The following is an 18633-nucleotide window of genomic DNA, read 5'->3' as shown; positions in this document are numbered from 1 at the left end:
CAGCGAGTGGTCCTTACGTCAAATCCATGAATCTGCAACTTAGAGACAAGGATGTCGTGTGGGACTGTGTCAAAGGCTTTGCACAAGTCCAGGTAGATGATGTCAGTTGCCCTTCCTCTGTCCACCAGCACTGTGGCCCTGTCATAGAAGGCCACCAAATTCGTCAGGCACAATTTTCCCTTGGTAAAGCCGTGTTGGTTGTCACCAATCACCTGCTTGTTTTCCATGTGCCTTAGCATAGATTCCAGGAGGATCTGCTCAGTGATCTTGCCAGGCACAGAGGTGAGACTGACCAGCCTGTAGTTTCCCAGGTCTTCCTTATTGCCTTTTTTAAAAAGGGGGGTTATGTTTCCCCTTTTCCAGTCTGCAGGAACTTCACCAGAGTGCCACGACTTCTCGAATATGATGGATGGTGGTTTGGCAACTTCATCTGCCGGTTCCCTCAAAATCCCAAGGCATTGTTCTAACTTCGCACTATTGATGTACTCACGGGAGTATTTCCCTCTTTGTATGCAGTTTTTTTGCAAATTTGTCATCTGCGTTTCACAAATTAAGGCATAACCGGAAACAAATGCTCTTAAAACAAATACTGAGTCTGATAAAGTTAGGGATTTGTATATACCAAGTCTCCGTTCCCACGTTGTTTTGCATGCTAGTTCAAATGGCTGCTCAGGTCAGAACTGTCCCAGACTTGTTGGCAGAGGTACATCTAATGCATCTTAAGATGCTAAAATCAACAAATAGATACAGCTTTAATTTGAAAGACCTAGAGGTGTGTTCTGAAGAATGCATAAACTCTTGGGAGAAGCTGTTTTCCTCAGCTTCCATGTACTTTTCCGTGTACAGCTTGTCTTTTAATTCTTGGTTTTGATGACATTAATGCATAAAGTAAAATTTTGTGAATGGTCTTCTGGCCTTCCTGCCAATGGAAAATACTTTTTCCTTTTAAAAAGCTGAACAACAAACAAAGAACTTGGACAGTACAAGTTTGTTTGAAAATAGCTTCCCCATGCCCTTTATTGACTAGTTGGAAAGGTTTTCTTCAGCAGTTCTTTCTGTTTAAATCTAAGAAGGTATGTAGGCGACATAATGTAAACCAGCTGGTTTGGAAGAATACCCCAGTGGTAGATATGTCAAAAGGTTACCTCTAGTCAGGTTTCAAATATGTGATGATGAGGGAAATAGATGTATGTGACAGCTAACCAACAGCAGAGGAAAAGCCTTTTGTCTGGATTTCCGCACAGACTCAGCCAAGTGTGCTCCTGGGAGAGCTGCTGGCTGCTCAGCCGGCTCTGGGCAGGCACGTGACTCTCCCGGGGGGCCTGCATTTGTCACCGGTGATCAGAGTTCAGAGGGTCAGGCTTTTCCATAACCTTGTACTTTATCCAGAAAACAGAAAAAATTCCTGAAGAATGTGCATAATAGGAAACCTTCTGTACGAAACAATTTCTGTAGCCCCTCAGAAAGCTCTGGAGTTATAGAGAATGTCCTAGGACAGTTTTCTGCTGTTTCTTTGGTGCTGGGTGTATCAGTGAAAGAAATGCTTTCTGGTTTCCAAAGCCTGTGTAAGGTTAGGTTATAAGTCCAGCAGATGGGACAGATACCAGAGTGCAAGTAATAAAATCCTGGGCTTTTGGCTCACCGCTTAATTTTCTGTGGTTTTGATGATAATTTGACTTCCTGTCCTCTCTGATAAAAAAGAGGAGATGCCCTTCCTATTTTGTAGGTCAGTCCGTGTTGTTACTTGAAATTTAACGCTCTACATCCTTTTCCAGAAGTTAGGGAAAAAAAAAATGCCTGAGATGGGCGTTTTACCACACCTGCTCATGCTCTCAAATCTCAGTTGTCCAGCTGGATGAGCTGAGACCAAAAGGCTGACGTTCTAGCCCAGCTTCTATGTTGTCAGTGTTCAAAACACCTCTTGGCAAAGGTTTAGCTTTAAAATTACTGAAAGCTGCTATTTCAGCTGTTTTCCTAATAATTTATTTTAGAGTAATCTGCTTAAAGGAAGGTGTGTTACAGGGTACCTGTACATCTGTGTGGGGAAGAGGATGGCTTTAAACTGGAAATGTGCATGAAATGAATCTATTTCAGGGATTTATTTTGAGATGCTTGACTGTTAAGACAGACTTAGATCTTATATCTGCACATGATTATTGTGCTCTGCTCCTGCGTGCACAGCTCAGGTTCTCTTAATAGCTGATCAACAGATCATTGTAAAGAATTCCACTATCTTCAACCAATAACTTAAGAAGTCTGATTCTTAATTGAGATAAGTGCTAAGAATTTGATGTGGGGGGAAAAATAAGGGAGGTCAAAAATGAGAGGGGTGGGTAGGACAGTGGTGTAGACTATGCCTTGCAATAGTTAAGAGTTTGGACATTTGATGATACCCTCAGCCTGAAGCTGAGGATCCTCATTATGAAAAATGCTCAGCATGGATTTCATGGAAGCTGTGGAACCTACTTAATTTAGTCTGTTAAAGAGCAATAGTTCTGTTTGTGAGACACGGGCGTTTTGTTTGATTTATAACGCACAGATACATGAACCTCTTGAGGCTTTCTGCATCACAGGAGATACAATTCCTGATGATCAAAGATTCAGCTATCTGTGTGTGTCCACAAACATACTTGAGGCCAACTTTTGTTGAAGACATCTGCTGCATAGATAAAGTAGAAGTAATGCAAATTGCCATCCTGTCACGTCCAGAAAAAACACTCTGCTTGGGCTGTGTGTTGTATCTTCCAGCTTTCAAACATAAAGGAATAGCACTGTAAAACTTGTAATTACGAGAACTTTCACAAAATCTGGATAGAATCTGGATACAAAACTGTAGTTTTGTATAAAAATCTTAGTTTCTGTGCTTTATCTAGCATAGAGATCTACATCTGGAAAATACAACCCGAAATAGCATTGGAGAGGACCAGTCTGTACCTAACAGTACTTTCATAAAACTAGTTAACTGTAATTTTTTTGAAAAAGCAGATCTGCAGTAAAAACAAGAATCCAATCCTGAAGGAGAAAACATATCAAAATAAATAATTAAATTATCTGAACAGATACTGTCCAGCCTAAATTAGTGTCTGTATTGCAAAGTTTTTGTATTTTTTTCATGTTTCATTGTAATGCACATTCAACAAATGCTTGGTGGTTTTTAGAAATAGCAGACTACAGTGTTAGTAAACCCATAATACTCAAGGTGCTGGACTTCCATACCCTCCGTCTAATGTCAGCAAATAGTTAGTTTTATTTTCATGACCTCTGAGGCTCTGTTTCATTTTCTTACAGAGCGCTGAAGGAACCCAAGGAACTGAATTTTATCTTTGGTGTGAACATTGAGCAGCGCGAATTGGATGGCATGTTCATTTACAACTGCAGCCGACTGATAAAGATGTACGAGAAGGTGGGCCCGCAGCTGGAGGGTGGCATGTGAGTTCCTGGAGATTTTTCAGCAATCTTTTTGCTTAAGCCTGTCATGTTCCTACATACAACTTGGGCTCTGCAGTAACCTTGTTCTGCATTGATCATTCTTCACAAGCATGAGGCTTACCCATTTTGTCAGCCTTTAGTTTGGTTTCTGACAAATAAATTATGTTTATTATTACCCAGTATTTCCCTGTATTTTTGGCAGAGAGTTCTCTACACAGATTTTGGTCATACCTGCGGCAGTACGAGGCTTTTGTGCTCAGTGCTGGCATTTGGGGCTGATGAATGCTGGTAGCAATACTGCCTCGTGCTAGGGACAGGGAGAATAGGTCTTGAAAGCAAATACAAATATTTGAACCCACCTTACTTTTTGCATGCTGGCTTGAGTCTGATTTAGAAGGCTGATAAATTAAAACTAGTACTGCTGCAGGAATGGGTGGGTGAGAGTGTGTGTGTCTGTGTGTGTGTAACCTTGTGTATTCAATATTGTTTCTCTGAACAACAGCCTGGTATTTTAATGATGTTTGTGATTTTGTGTCCCTCTTCCAGGGCATGTGGTGGAGTGGTAGGCGTGGTGGATGTGCCCTATTTGGTTCTGGAGCCAACCCATAATAAACAAGACTTCGCTGACGCCAAAGAGTATCGACACTTGCTGAAGGCCATGGGAGACCATTTGGCTCAATATTGGAAGGATGTTGCTATAGGTAATGAAGCTTCACAATTACCAGGGGCTGGAAGGGGAAACTTTAGTGGCTGGAAGGCAGCTAAAGGGGACAGCAGCCAAGAGTGCAGGTGGTGATTTTTGTGGTAATGACTCCACAGTGAGCAAGGGCTTGTTTGTTTTCCAGCCCAGAGAGGCATCATCAAGTTCTGGGATGAATTTGGTTATTTGTCAGCAAACTGGAACCAGCCTCCATCTAGCGAACTGCGCTACAAACGCCGGAGAGCCATGGAGATCCCTACCACAATTCAGTGCGGTGCGTCCAACCAGGCTACAGTTAGGAGGCTGGTCCTCCCTGGGGAAGCGGGGGGAGACTCCTGGCTGCAGTTGGGGAGCAGCTAAATGGGTAGGAGATTTACAATGAGCTTTGCTATCGTTATTGCCTTCTAGGGCTTGTCTCCTTCTGTGAGTTGCCTTTGACTGCACATGATGGCACACTTAGACATCTTGGCATAAGGTTCCTTTCCTGCATAGCTTACGAACTGTAATGTTCTTCAGGTGCCCTTACAAAACGGGGCAGGTGTGGCCAGTAGCAGTGTTGAGAATGGGCTTAGAAATGTCACACAAAATGGAACTGGCCACAGCCACCCATTCCAACGCTAGAATAAGATCTGAAACTTCCCCATAGGCCATGGAAAATGGCCAAGTGATTTGTATTCTGGTGCACTGGCCTGCTAATCTTACTAAGTGTGAGCATAGAAGGGAACCATTTACAGTCAACCTTCAAATTTAATGCAAGTTTTCTTCTGTGCACCTCTAAACAGCTCTGGCTAAACCCTTACTCGAGTAAGGGAGATCTCAACACAAGCACTATGTCTCTTAGTAGAGGGACACCAAACTCCCTTGACCCCATTTTCCCCACAGGGCTTGGGGATGGGGATGTAGCAAGGAGTGTGAGGCCAGTCTTGTGGAATTATTTTGTTGGGCTCTCATGCCTTGATGGTTTTCTCAGTCTTTTCCAAGTTCCTCCTAAAGAGGAGTGGCTTTCCTGACATTCTTCTTATCCTCTGCTGTTGATGTCCTTCTCCTTCCAGAGCCTGATTTAAGAACACTTGCATTTATTTTTTTAAGGTGTTGATTTCCTGGTAGGCCAGCAATGCTCTGAAAGCCAAGTCTGTCTTCCTGGTTCATCTAAAATTTAATAGATTATTATATATGTATATATTTTTTTTTTTTAGTGGATAGATCTCTGACTTGTTTTGGTTTGATATCAGTAAGAGACAGCATGACTCTTGGGATGAGCTGTGATTTCAGGACTGGCTATTCAGTTCGGTTTGTACATGCAGCAGTGAGTGTGAGGTCCTCTAGTAACGACTGATGTCAGGCTTCATCAGATTCTTGTTATGGATGCCTTGTACAAGATTTTAGATTTTTGGTCTTCCTCTAAGCATTTTGTGGACATGAAGCAAGAATTCACTTAGTATATCCTGTGGCTGTCTCACTTTTTTTTTTTTTTTGGCCCCTAGTCTTGGCCACTAGTCTTATTGTCATTGGATAAACTTTGGAAATTGGTGTGGTCCCTGGGCTTTAAATGGGCTTGAGAATTGCTATGGGAAAAAAGATGATTTTGTGGCTCAGACTGTATATTTCTGACTTGCAAAGTGTTTGTCTGACAGATGTATGTCTGAAATGGCGGACTCTCCCATTCCAGCTGAGTTCAGTGGAGAAGAATTACCCTGATAGCTGGGTATGCTCTATGAACCCCGATCCTGAACAAGACAGGTAAGAATCAGTGAATATAGAGACTTTTCTGCAGTGTGCCTTATGTACGCTTTTTTTTTTTGGTGGTCAGCTGTTCTTTGGGAAAAATTGAAGGGATAGGCAGTAATTCTGTACCCTTAAGCTGTGCTCACAGTCTGCGAAAAAGTAGTGATGATGTATTGCAGTGATGATGATTTGCAGTTGACGTGCTAATAGGCATTTGTGCAATACACAAATTGCAGAGTGCACCCTCAGCAGGTTTGTAGATGACACCAAAGAGGGAGGAGCGACTGATATGTCAGAGGGTTGTGCATCTATCCAGATGGACCTGGACAGGCTGGAGAAATGGGCCAACAGAAACCTCATGATGTTCAGCAAGGAGAAGCACGAAGTCCTGCCCCTGGGGAGGAACAACCTCAGGCACCATATATGCTGTTCATCTGGGAGCAGAGAAGGCTCAAGGGTATCTCATCAATGTATATAAATACCTGAAGGCAGGCTGCAAAGAGGACAGAGCCTGGGTCTTCCCAGTGGTGCCCAGTGGCAGGACCAGAGGCAATGGGTTTAAACTGGAACACCGGAGGTTCCCTCAGCACGTCAGGAAGTACTTTTTCCCTCCAAGGGTGACCGAGCACTGGCACAGGTTGACCAGAGAGGTTGTGCAGTCTCCATCCTTGGAGATATTCCAGGACATGGTCCTGGGCAATCAGTTCTGAGTGGCCCTGCCTGAGCAGGGGGTTGGACCAGAGACCTCCAAAGGCCCCTCCAACTGCAGCCATTGATTTGGTGAAATTAGGTTTCTTTATGGTTTTTCTGCAAGGCTACTGATTGTAGTCTTAGTTTATGCATGTTAACTTTAATGTAGGTAGCACAGACAGCAATTGAAGAATAGTCATAAGCTCAGGCTGGGAGCAGTATGTATTCACTGGGGTCTTTGCAGTCGTCTTTATTGCCATCAGGCACACAAACTGCATCAACACCTTTGAGTTGCAGTGAGCGCAAGAATGACATTTTGCACACTTGAGGGAGCAACACATCAATTAATGTACCAGCGCTCTGTTTCAGTTATAAAATTTAGGTAGAATCTAGTCATTTATTTGAATGAGAAAAACAATAGCTCTAGGCTGCTTGTTCTGCTGTGGAAAGAGACACTGCTAGAAGCTGATTCTTGTCTTTGTTGTATGACGAGGGAAGCTGCTCAGCTGTAATTCAGGTGCCTTGGCTCAGTGCTTAAAGACAAAGGGAATTACTCCAAATGGTAACTTTTAATCAGAATAAGAATGTTAACATCTGTGGCTGAAAAAGGTACAAAGAAGTGTTGATGTTGGTATTTGGAAAGTATTGATTTTCTGGATTCTTCCTTTTGGCACTTGTCATTGGAAGAATACCAATGCTAACTTCCCTGTTGCTCCATGTATTTGTGCCCTGGTGTGGAGCTACAAAGACTGTGGTTGTGCTGAGGATGTCCTCTGACTAAACTGCTGAGGTGGGACTGAATCTGCAAGCCCAAGAAGAGGCTGCCGTGCCTCCAGCCCCTGAGGTGGAAGCAGCAGCAAGGCTGGGAATGTGCTGCTGGCAGACACACACGCACGAACATGGATGGACCACACGTGTACGCACATCCAGCCACGCAGATCAACACAGGGGGATGCGTGCAGCACCCACACAGACTGCATGAGCAGCCTCATCCTTTTCCTTCTTGGCTGATCAGGATGAAGGACCACTAGTGGAAATACTCATGTTCATATCTGGCCCCTGGATCCGGTCCCTCTGGTTACTTGCACTGAGATAGATGAGCCCTGAGGCCTGCAGCCCCAAAGGATAAGGTACAGACCTCCTCATGTGGACACAAATAACACATGCACACTACAGACCTCCCATTGTCTCACGCTCTCCATCCCGTAGCGGATCTGGATCCTTGCTCTTCCCAGGTGCCTCCTGCTTAGAGGCACCCACAGCTCAGCCTACACCCCCATACCCATCTCCAGCAGTCAGGCGGGACTCCCCCGTCCCTCTGGTAGCCAGCTCCTGCAGGCTTGCCCTTAGACATCCCCTCCCTTTGCTCCCAGGCCACCTCCTTGCTGACTCATCCAGACGAGCATTTGCTGTGCATGCCTACAGTCACTGCAGCTGGTGGCCCCCAGGCACACAAGCCCCTGCAACTGGTGGTCTCCAGCTGCTGGCACTCAGACCCCCATCCACGTGTGCACACACAGAATAGAGCCCCTCGCACAGAAAAATGGAAATGGATTTAGTACAAAGACAAGTGTGCTGACCAGCGAACTGTTTATGTACAACTGGCCCTTTTTAGCCTTTTATTTCTCTGTTTTCCCATGTTTGTTCCTCCCCAAATCATCTTAATCCCTTCCTTTAACTGCTTTTGGTTCCTCCCATTGGAGAGGATGGTTTGGAGAGCTGCTCCCATGGCTGGACACTGGGACTGAGGCTGCCCTGGGACAGCCCTGGCAGGAGCTCAAACAGAGTATCTCTTCCTCTAAGTACATAATTTGCATTCCCTGAGCTGCCTTTGCGCCTCTGGGCTTGTGGAAATGGGCCTTGGATGGGCTGGTGTCTCCTGGGATGGCCTGGGAGTAGCCAGGGAAGGGTGTTACTCAGGTTCCCCCACCTGCTGTTGTCTTTGTGCTCTTGTGTACATGCAGGTGAGCTTTTTTTGTCAATGGGAACTTGATTTACTAATGAAATAATTTACATTTTGTATTTGCAATACCTCAAAAATTTGGAGGGAGTTGACTGAATTTCATATGAGAACATGTTGGGACGTTGGTTGGAATGAGTTAGAGTGTCTCTGCAGTGTGCACATGCGTGGTATCTTCCCACATCCCCCTTGCAGGGAGGTGGGAAAGGGCAGGTGAGGTACTTTGGACAGGTCATCCAAACTTCTGGTCCTTTCAGCTTCTTTGAAAGGGATCTCCGGAGTCTTACTCTGGGAGGATGAATTAACTCTAGAATATGTTCGGACTGAGTAGACTTACGTGCACGTTGGAACAGTGAGTGCAGTTGTGTCCTTTTGCACAAGCCAGAAGGTTTTCTACAGCAGTTGCAGTAGCACTCGTCTGGCTCGGTTGGTGTCAGTAGAAAGCAGGGCTTCCTTGCAGTCACTGCACTTCTCATCTTCCCTTCCAAGTGCTGTACACTTGCTGTGTCCGTGTGCCATGGGTTTGGACACTTTCACTTCCATGTCTTTACCATGTTCCCCAGCTGTTCCATTCCAGGTATTTGTACTGTCTGAGGGAGGACTGAGGGTTTGGGAAGCATCGCTGTTGGCACCATGGGTGGGGGGCCACAAGCTTGTGCACCGCGAGAGTCTGTGCAGAATCTCATCCAGCCAAGCTGAAGAAGAAGCTCTGTCAAAGCTGGTGTTCAGATTCTTCTGGCATCAGAAGACGACATGGTGGTTTTGACTGCCTCAGCATTGTTTGCCTGCATTGTGTCCACTCTTGGCACTGAGCTGCTCCCTGCCCTTCTGATTTGTCCACCTACACCTCAGTTTCTCCTGGTGGCATGTTGTCCCAGGTCATGGGAGCTGAATGCCCCTCTCCAGCTCTGTCATGTAAAGCAGTCACCACTTCCAATGCCACAGTCTGTGTTGGGGTCAACACTAAGTGGCACCGTTGCTCATTTTGTCACACAGAAGGCACTATATTACACTGCAGTGTCAGGTTTGCTCTCCTCCCTTTTGTTACCTAAAATCTGTTTGGGTCCTGAATGGTGTTTGGTCTCATGGCCGAAACACCAGCTGAAGATGACTCTGGCTCAAAGCTCCTTGAGCATCACTGGAGTCTTGGTGATGAATTGCAGACTGTTCTGACTACAAAAATAATTCCTTTTTTTCTGACTTGCTGCCTCTAGTGATGCAATCTGTGGTTTTGAATGTCATGAGTAGTCTTAATTTTTTTCCTGTTAGCAGAACTAAGGAGCGCTTTCATACTTCCTTGTGCTGTAAGATACATCTTAACAATGTTTTCAGCCTCAGTCCGTGCAGTGGCATTAGGAGATGGCCTTTCTCTGCTGGGAAATGTGCATATAGTACCACTTGTTCAGCTTTCTCTTTGGGAATTGCAGCTTTGGTATCAGGCAGTCATTCTGCAGTGATGATAGATACTTTCTTAGCTGAGGAAGTAATTGCTCTATGAAAAACTCCCCTGTAGTGCTTCAGCTGAGAAGGGGCTGATGGAGAAACTGCAGCTTGTGCTCCTTTCCATGGACAAAGCTGATCACAGTATGTATCTTGCAGACGAGGGGATATCCCATCAGCTGGCAGGTTCAGGATCAGAGATCTTGGAGCTCTCTGTAATCCCCGAGAGCAGGGTCCTCTGTTTATCTTAAGACTCACACTTGCAGGAGGTTTTCAACAGCTCGGCTCCAGGGCAGTGTAGGAGTCAGCTGGGTCCCTTGCGTTGTGCAAGAGTTGTCGTGGTACTGTTGCTTTCCTGTCTCCTGTCATCTCTGGATGACTTTGCCCAGAAGGGGTTTATCCTGGTGTGTGACTGTCCATCACTCAATTCTGTGACAGGAGATGAGCCTGGTAACCCCTCGGTGTCTCTGCTTCCTCTGGCAGTGCTCCTGATGGCCAGATGCTCAGCCAGAAGCTGGAACGTGATGTCAGTCTGCTTTCATGTATTTTCTACCTGCATTTTTGTCCTCTCTCAAAGTCTCTTCCAGGATTCTGCTGAGAGGACCTGAGGGAGTAGGATACTCACCACTGTTCTGTAGGCTGTAAGCTGAACAGGATGGGAAAAGCAGATAGTTACGGGATATTGCAAAGGAAAACTTTGGAGCCTTGGGCAGCAAGGTGAAGTGCATCTTCTGTTGGAAGGCTTGTGTAAAACGGCATCTTAATCACGGGTTACTGGGAGTAAGCTTTCCTTTCTAAATGGAAAGGAAGTCTGTAAAAAGAGGAATTGATATGAAGGTGTAAGTTCATAGGAAGGATCATTGCTGTAAAATCCAGAGTACAGAAACGGCATAGAAAACCAGTTGCAGCTGTTCCTAAGCTTTCTTTAGGTCCTGGGCTCTTGGTAATTCCTAGCCTAAATGGCTTGTTTTTTAACAACTGTGCTTTTGATCCTTAAATCGTATATGTGTTTCCCACGAAGAAAACCACTGTTTTTGAGGTTGCAGCTACTGCAGAAGGGGAAGTGGTTTTATTGCTGCATTTGGGCTGGAATATAGGGACCATGCTGTGTGTGTGAGACAGTGCAGGTTCTGCTGTCGTTGCTGAGGTTGTCTTGCATTCCCTTCATGCTAGATGTGAAGCTGCAGAGCAGAAGCAGAAAGTACCACTGGGAACTCTGAAGAAAGACTTGAAATCACAGGAGGAAAAGCAGAAACAACTGACAGAGAAAATCCGCCAGCAGCAGGAAAAGCTGGAAGCTCTGCAGGTGAATCTGGAGGTCACCAGCCAAGCACAGAAGGTTTGAGGGATCTCCTAGTGCAAGTGGCTGATGCAGAGTCATGTCTGTCTCAGCCTGTAATGCCACTTGTGCTCCTTCATAGGGTAGGGTTTGTTTTAATAACAGAAAACATGCATCTCAGCTTGCTTTTCATTTTCTGCTAGGAAAATGGGGAGTGACTGCTGGTGTTCAGATGAAGGGATATCTCTTGAAGGACACAGAACACACCTTCTAATTGTTGATTTTAAACTGGAAAACTGTTTGCTGGGCTGGGTTCAGGCAGGCCCTGACAGCTTTTAAAGATGGCCTTTCTGATTTTTCCTTTGTGTTTTTTTAATAGAAAACTACTCCAATTCGATCTCAAGCTGACATAAAGAAACTGCCTCTGGAAGCAACCACACGGCCTGCAGGGGAGGTAAATGGAATACTGCAGTAGGCTTTGTACTCTCTGTGCTATCCTTAGCTGCTCTGAAAAGCAGTGCCTGACTCTTCCGTCCTTCCTCTCTCTGTACATTCATTTGTTTCAGAACACCCAGTCACAGACCCGACCTCAGCGCCCGCGATCTCCTCCTTTACCTGATGTAATCAAAAATGCTCCCAGCAGACCACCACCTTCGCCTCTTCCCAAGTCCATCAGTCAGCCAAAAAAGAGCTCGTCAACTTGGCCACATGTCAGCACTCCCAAACTGGCAAGCATGCTCTCCAAGGAGGAGGCCAGCACTTCCAGGACACACCAGCACACTGTGACAGCTGGAAAGTCTAACAGCACTTTAAAAACTCTTGCCAAACCAGGTACCGCAATGAAAACACCCTCTGCTGCCCTGCCGAACCCCAAAAGCTCACACGAGACACCCAGTACAAAAGCTGCCAAGGTGCCAGCACTAAAGAAATCTGCCGTTGTCAAATGCACACAGGTGAGACTCAAGGGGACGAAAACTGTCAGCTCCTGTCCTGTTCTGTTGCATGGGATTTGCACTGTAGTCCCTGCACAGGACAAGATAACTTTTACTCTTGGGCTAGGGTGCCATTCTGCACCCCTCATGAAGACTTGTTTCATCTCTTTCCTGTTAGACCAGGCTGATTCCCCAGAAAAAAAAAAAGAATGTGGAGTGGCAGGGTGAGCGTTTGCATGATCACGTAGCACCTGCTAAAACCTTCTGGAAAGGCTAATTAACTATCAAATGAAATACTGGATACTGAGCATTTTTTTTTCCTAACTTTACTGAAAGGGGGTTTTGGTTGGTAGTATGCTGGAATTATAGCTGAAGTTTTTTTGCTTCCTACAGGCCTCCACCAGTCGGAAGAGGACCTTGAATACCACAGAGGATGGGTCTGAGGAGGAGGGGGAGCACAAGAAGGAGAAGACAAAACGGGGCAAATTTGTGTCAGTGAAAGAAGAGAAAAAGGATTCCAGTGAGGTGGTGGTAGAGGTGAGAGTGCACTGGTTTCCCCAGCAGAAGGTATTTGTCAGGTGTTTATAATCTTGTTGGAAGGCAGCTAATCTGAGCTCTCTCTGCTCACAGCTCACCGACAGTGCTGGGGAAGAAGAGCTGTCAGAAATGAAGAAAGCTCAGAAAGGTGAGAAATGAACCCTTGAACTGCCTCCGGTATTTAACACAGTGGAAAAGAACTGTTGCAGAACTAGACTCACTGGTTAAACGTGTGATTTCATTAATGAGCTTTTTAAATTAAGAATTAGTGTAAATTTGGGTCCCAAACTCCAAGATGACTAACTTGCATGAAACATTTTGGCCAGGAACCCCTTGGTTAGACAAGAGGCAACTGTGGCATGGGAAGATCTGTAATCTGAGGTCTGCGTCACATTAATGGGTGTGATGCTTGGCTGTGTGGTGTAGACTGATGTTTTCTCACCCTTCCTAACTGAATGGATCATGGGGCTTTGCTACCTGGGAAACGCTGAGGACTGTACCTAGACCTGCTGCACTGCTGTGAGAGAAGGGCTGAAAGACCCTCAGGAAAGATGATAGCTAGTATGGTATTGCACCTTCTGCCAGAGTAGGGCATTTCTTCAGCTTGTTCCCAAGGAGCTGTCTGGAAAGTGACCCAGTTTGCATGGCAAACAAATTGTCCTGGTGGCCAACACAAGCCTGGAATGCCCATGTCAAATAGCCTGTAGTACCAGAGAAGTCTTCTGCCTGAAAATGCCATATAATTTTCTTGCATCTTAATGCTTCTAAGAAGGAGTTGAACTGTGTGACAGCTGTGTTTTTATGGTTTACATGCCATTGAAGGAATTATCATAGGTTTAGGTTTTCTCCCTGCTGGGTGTCACTCTCTTCTCTAGAGCTCATGCAGAATGTGCTCTCCAGCATCTGTTTGCAAACATCTTTCCTGTCGTCCTGTTTGCAGATAAAGGGCTGCATGTGGAAGTGCGTGTGAACAAGGAGTGGTTCACAGGCCGTGTCACAGCTGTGGAAATGGGCAAGCATGCAGTACGCTGGAAGGTGAAGTTTGATTATGTTCCTACAGACACCACACCAAGGGATCGCTGGTAACTATCTCTAGCTACTGGTTTTTGAAGGCTTGTTTTGCTTTGAGGAGGAAGACCCCATTTTAATTCCATAGATGCTGAAGACAAATATGTTGCTGCCATGTTAGGGAGCACGTGTGTGTTCAGGACTGTCCAGCTCCTTACAGGAACTGTATGTCCAGGACTGTCCATTCCTTACAGGAATGAGCATGACAGACTCCACAGTCTGCCCATTGCTTTGATGTGGTGTTCCTGTTGTGTAATCTAGAGGTCTCAGAGTGACAACTGGGTACAGGTTCTGATGAAGCTGGTAACAGCATTTCAGATATGGCCAATGTAGAAAAAGATATCTGACTTTCCCTTAAATATCCTTAAATATCTTTTTTTTTTCAGGGTAGAGAAGGGCAGTGAGGATGTGAGGTTGATGAAGCCTCCATCTCCTGAGTACCAGGCTCCAGATACGCAGCAGGAAGAGGAGGTTGTTGTGGCTGAACCTTCTACCTCAGACTGTGTCAGAATTGAGCCAGACACCACTGGTCCCAGCAGCAGCCAAGAAACAGTAGACTTACTAGTCCAGATCCTTCGGTGGGTACACTTCAGTTCTTGTGAGCTGCTGCAATCTAATTGCTTTAATCTTTTAAACTCACAATTCTGGCTTTGTGTTTTTCTTTCCTGCATATAGAAATTGTTTGCGGTACTTCTTACCTCCAAATTTTCCTATCTCCAAGAATGAGCTGAGTTCCATGAGCTCAGAAGGGTTGTTGGCATTTCCTTTGGTGAGTTCAGTATTTCTAGAAAAGTAAGTTTGGGGTTTTCCCCGCACACATTCCATTCCTATGGCAACTGTGCATCGTGCCAAGATCACACTCTTACAAAGGTTATTTGGATCCTTAGCAGGCTAACATAGCTGAGAAAAAGAATGAGAGCCTGTGAAACATGCCTTAGGTCTTTTGACAGTTGTTTGAGGATTTTTTTAATTACCATACGTCAGTGTGGGAAAGATGTTAGCTGCTACTATCCTAACTTCTTGTCTATTTCTGTTAAGCTTTTAAAGAAGAGGGGCCAGGTTAGAGGTTTGTAGAAATAGGACATAGGCATACCTGTTCATTTTGCCCCCAGTCTTGTAAATCTAACTTAGCAGAGGCAATCTTAAAAATGGGAGAGAACAGAGAAGCCAACTTCCTTCACAGTGTTCCAGGGGAGCAGGCTGCCTACCTGTGGGTCAGCTGTACATCTTAAAGCTTTTGGTGTGGCCTCTGTTTATTTGAGCAAGGAATAGATGGGCCTGAGCCTGCACCACTATCTCTCTGCTGATACTGGAAGGTCCAGTGCAGGCTGAAATGCAGAGAAATGGTACTGGATTCTCTGACATACTACAAAGGGACACCTTTTCAGGAGGCATCTGTAGGTGACAAAAGCCACCTACAGATGAACAAATGACAAAAGCCAGTACTTACTTGGTAGTCTTGAAAGTGCCCTGCTCCCTCACTCACAAGGTATGTGTTGGCAGTCTCTCTTGGCTTTTCCTCTTTGTTAATTCACGCATCTGCTTGAGTCACCCGTCGTGCTCCTTCTGCAGGACACATTGGTCTTGTCTGGAGTTTCTTGCAAGTGTAGATGTTCCTACGTCGCAGCAGTAAGCTGTGTTGTCTGGGTGATTATACTAAGGAAGCTCGCTGCCTACAGAGGCTGTCAGATCTTTCTACAGCATACCTGTGGTTTAAGGCTTTTTAAAACATGCTGCATCCTTAATATGTACTCAGGGAGCTTTTGTTGCAATTCTGCTCTTTGAGGAATGTGAAAAACCATGTGATTTTTGTGCTGCCTGCAGTAGGCAAATCAGAAATGTCCATGTGGGAATGGTGATGACCACGGGCAGGACGTGCAGGGGGAGCGGTGTGGGGCTGGTGGTGTTCGGTCACAGCGTGCTGGTAGCTGGATTCTTCTACACGCTGTGAGTGCTGAGGTTTTCTTGACGCCCGGTGCTTCTTCTTAACATGTTGTCTGTTGTGTTTTGTCTTCTACAGAAAGAATATTTCAAACAGTATGAAGTAGGTCTGCAGAACCTGTGCAAATCGTATCAGACACGTGCCGACACCCGGGCCAAAGCCTGTGAAGAAAACCTCCGCAACTCAGAGAGAAGGCTGAGGGAAACAGAGGAGAAACTCCAGAAGCTGAGGACTAACATCGTGGCGCTTCTGCAGAAAGTGCAGGAGGTGGGTGAGGAAGGCGTGTGAAACCAGAGCTGCCCCAGGAGTAACAACCTTCCCCAGACCCAGGCCCCTCCAGGCACCTGAGATGCTTTAGACCAGTGTTTAACTGGTCTGAAAGAGCTTCAGCTCTTTCTCAGTTGGGTGCAACTTGGGCTTAGACCATCAGAAGCGGCTGAGTGCACACCTTTTGGGATGCAGGCTTTGAGGGTCCTGATGAGTGTTAATTTTCCCAGATGGATTTTTCATGGCATGTACGTAGTGCACAGCTTCTGTCTGTTTTCTGCTTTCTGCTATGAAACATGGGTCTGCAGGAGAATTTCTCTGTGTCATAAGCAGTGTTCTGCAGGGAATTTCTGCCCCATTCTTGGGCAGAAAGGTGGTGCAAGATTCTGAACCCCATGTACAGAAATGCAGATATTTAAACAAATAATACTTAATATTAAAAAAGTTATGGTGAAATCTGTTTATTAATTATACTATTAAATATTAAAATTGCAAATGCAGATTTAAATAAAAACTTTAAATTTATAAACTTTAAATTAAAAAACTACTTTAAATAAAATTAAGACCACCCAATGGAAAAGCTGCTGAAAGCAGATGGAAGCAGTTTCTCCCTATTAGGAAAATGTGTATTAAAGCTAAGAAAAAAAAAAATTACCAAAAAACTGACTTAACCCTGATCAGCACAATATATCTATTGCTCAAGTGCATTGTTTGAGAACAAGTGCTGACTCGTTTCCAGGCGTTGTCCATCAGGCTCTGACAAGGAAAGTTGGTGGTGCTTTCACAGCAGATGTCAGCAGCTGGAGAGTGCTGGAAGTCAGGGCATCAAGGCTGACCAGGACAGATGTTGCAGAGGATGCTCTGTCTTGTCTGTTCTTGCACTGTTATTCAAGATTCACTTTTCACTGGTATTTCTTGTGCCTTTGGTTTCAGGACATTGATATTAATACAGATGATGAACTGGATGCGTATATCGAGGACTTGATCACAAAAGGAGATTGAGCAGCCGCAGTACAAGTCCTAGAGGAGTGCAGAGGAGCTGGTTGCTGGGATGGGAGATGTGGATTCCTGCAGTAGAGGACTATGGCAGCTGATGAGGAGAGAGGTTTTTTAGACAGTATTTATGTTGTGTTGGTGTACAGCTTGTGAGTTCACATGAAAAAGACATTTGTGCTGTTGGCAGGAAAATTTTTAACATTGTAGTTCTCTGAATCTCTTCCTTTTGTTTATAAATATTTATTTTTAAAAGAAATAGAAACTGTGCCTGATATGATGGGAGGGTTGCTGTATGTTTTTAGTGGGGTAAAAGAGTGATTACTCTATTTGCATCTGGGGTATGTTCACATGCTAAACCTGGAAGACCAAAACATCCTGCCTAGCAGGTTGTCTCAAGTAAGAACTTGGCAGCAACTTAAAAATAAGCTTTGAGTTACAGAAGAGGACATCAGGACTTAAACTTTGAAGGTGCTGAACTTGAGCTAGAGAAAGCCAAGAGTAGGAATTTGAGGTACACAGAGGGTATCAAAATACAGTCCCTGTGTGAGCATGAGTGGAGGGGTTGAAATCTTGGTGGTTCTGAGGGGGTTGTGGGTAGGGGATTGGCACTTGCAAGTGCAGTGAGTTTCCCAAATATGAAGTGTCCATAAACAGGTGGAGTTGTCACCATGCTAACAGTCAGAGGCTGAGGATCCTTCTGCAAGAGGATGGCCTCCTGGGCTCCTCATAGTGGGTTGTGATCATCAGAGCGAAAAAGCAGGAGTTAAGATTCTCTTCCAGCAGTCACCTTATTGCACACTTTTGCTGCTGTTTCTTTGAGGCATAATTGCAACAGCAGAAGAACTCCTCAACCAGCTGAAAAGAAAGTTGACCCTCTGTTCTGTTGTCACTCCCTGAGGTTTGTGTTGCTTTGATCAACTTGTTGTTCCAGGTAATTTTATTAGGGTGCTGGAATTTGGAGCCTTTGGAGCCCTGCATTGCTGAGTCACATCTGACCCTGGGTCAGCAGCAAGGACAATGCCTTTCCCTCATCCTCCCATCTGTACTACAGCTCCTAGTAAGCCCCTTGTGGCCAAGGTGAATCGGTCTGAGTTTGCTGGCTAGCCAGCTTCTCAAGTCTGCTAGGACAAGATGTCCATGAACTTGGTGCTCAGAAAACTGAAATCCCTTACAGCCTGGCGGTTCAAAGAAACACAGCGTGACTGAGAGGTACCCACCTTCAGGAACATCAAATGAATTGGACCATTTGGGTTCTTTTGACAGCTGAATGTCTAATAGGTGTTTTGCAAAAAAAAATCCAAATTAAACCTGTTGCACAGAAAATCTTAAGCACTAATGGTTTACAGTCCTGGAGAACTCCCAAATTCTATGCATCCCAGGAGAGAGGGAAGACTTTTGCTATTACATGAATTTCAGGTCCTTGTAACACGACACAGTGAGACTGACTGTTTTCATTCCTAGTATAAATGAAGGTAAGGACCATCCCCCTCACCCCCACACACCTTCCTGGACAGAGGGGCAGTGTTCCTTAAATGTAGGAGCAAGGTCGAGCAAGGTCCACCAGTCTTCTCTATTTCCTTACATGTATTGGAGGTTTTGTTAAATTGTGATGGCACACTTGTGCTTCAGATTAAAATGATCCTTCTGTAGAAGCTGAGTTTTATATTA

At 45.1% G+C, this 18633-nt stretch overlaps 1 protein-coding gene across 1 annotated transcript; it reads left to right on the top strand.

Annotated features, from left to right (window-relative positions):
* Positions 1-2284: 2284 nt before the first annotated feature.
* MORC2 (MORC family CW-type zinc finger 2) lies at positions 2285-17220 on the top strand (the record flags this gene model as incomplete). Its single annotated transcript, XM_010073298.1, has 15 exons — positions 2285-2329; positions 3291-3429; positions 3976-4130; positions 4275-4403; positions 5764-5869; positions 11118-11250; positions 11603-11677; positions 11790-12176; positions 12549-12692; positions 12786-12840; positions 13633-13774; positions 14147-14338; positions 14436-14529; positions 15781-15969; positions 16903-17220. Coding segments are annotated over 15 exons (2054 nt in total), but the record flags the coding sequence as incomplete, so codon positions are not given.
* Positions 17221-18633: the final 1413 nt, after the last annotated feature.

The sequence above is a fragment of the Pterocles gutturalis genome, unplaced genomic scaffold (assembly GCF_000699245.1).
Source record: "Pterocles gutturalis isolate BGI_N339 unplaced genomic scaffold, ASM69924v1 scaffold11247, whole genome shotgun sequence".
In the NCBI taxonomy this organism is placed as follows: Eukaryota; Metazoa; Chordata; class Aves; order Pterocliformes; family Pteroclidae; genus Pterocles; species Pterocles gutturalis.
The sequence above is the reverse complement of the archived record's forward strand: the minus strand, read 5'-3'. Positions and strand labels throughout refer to the sequence as shown.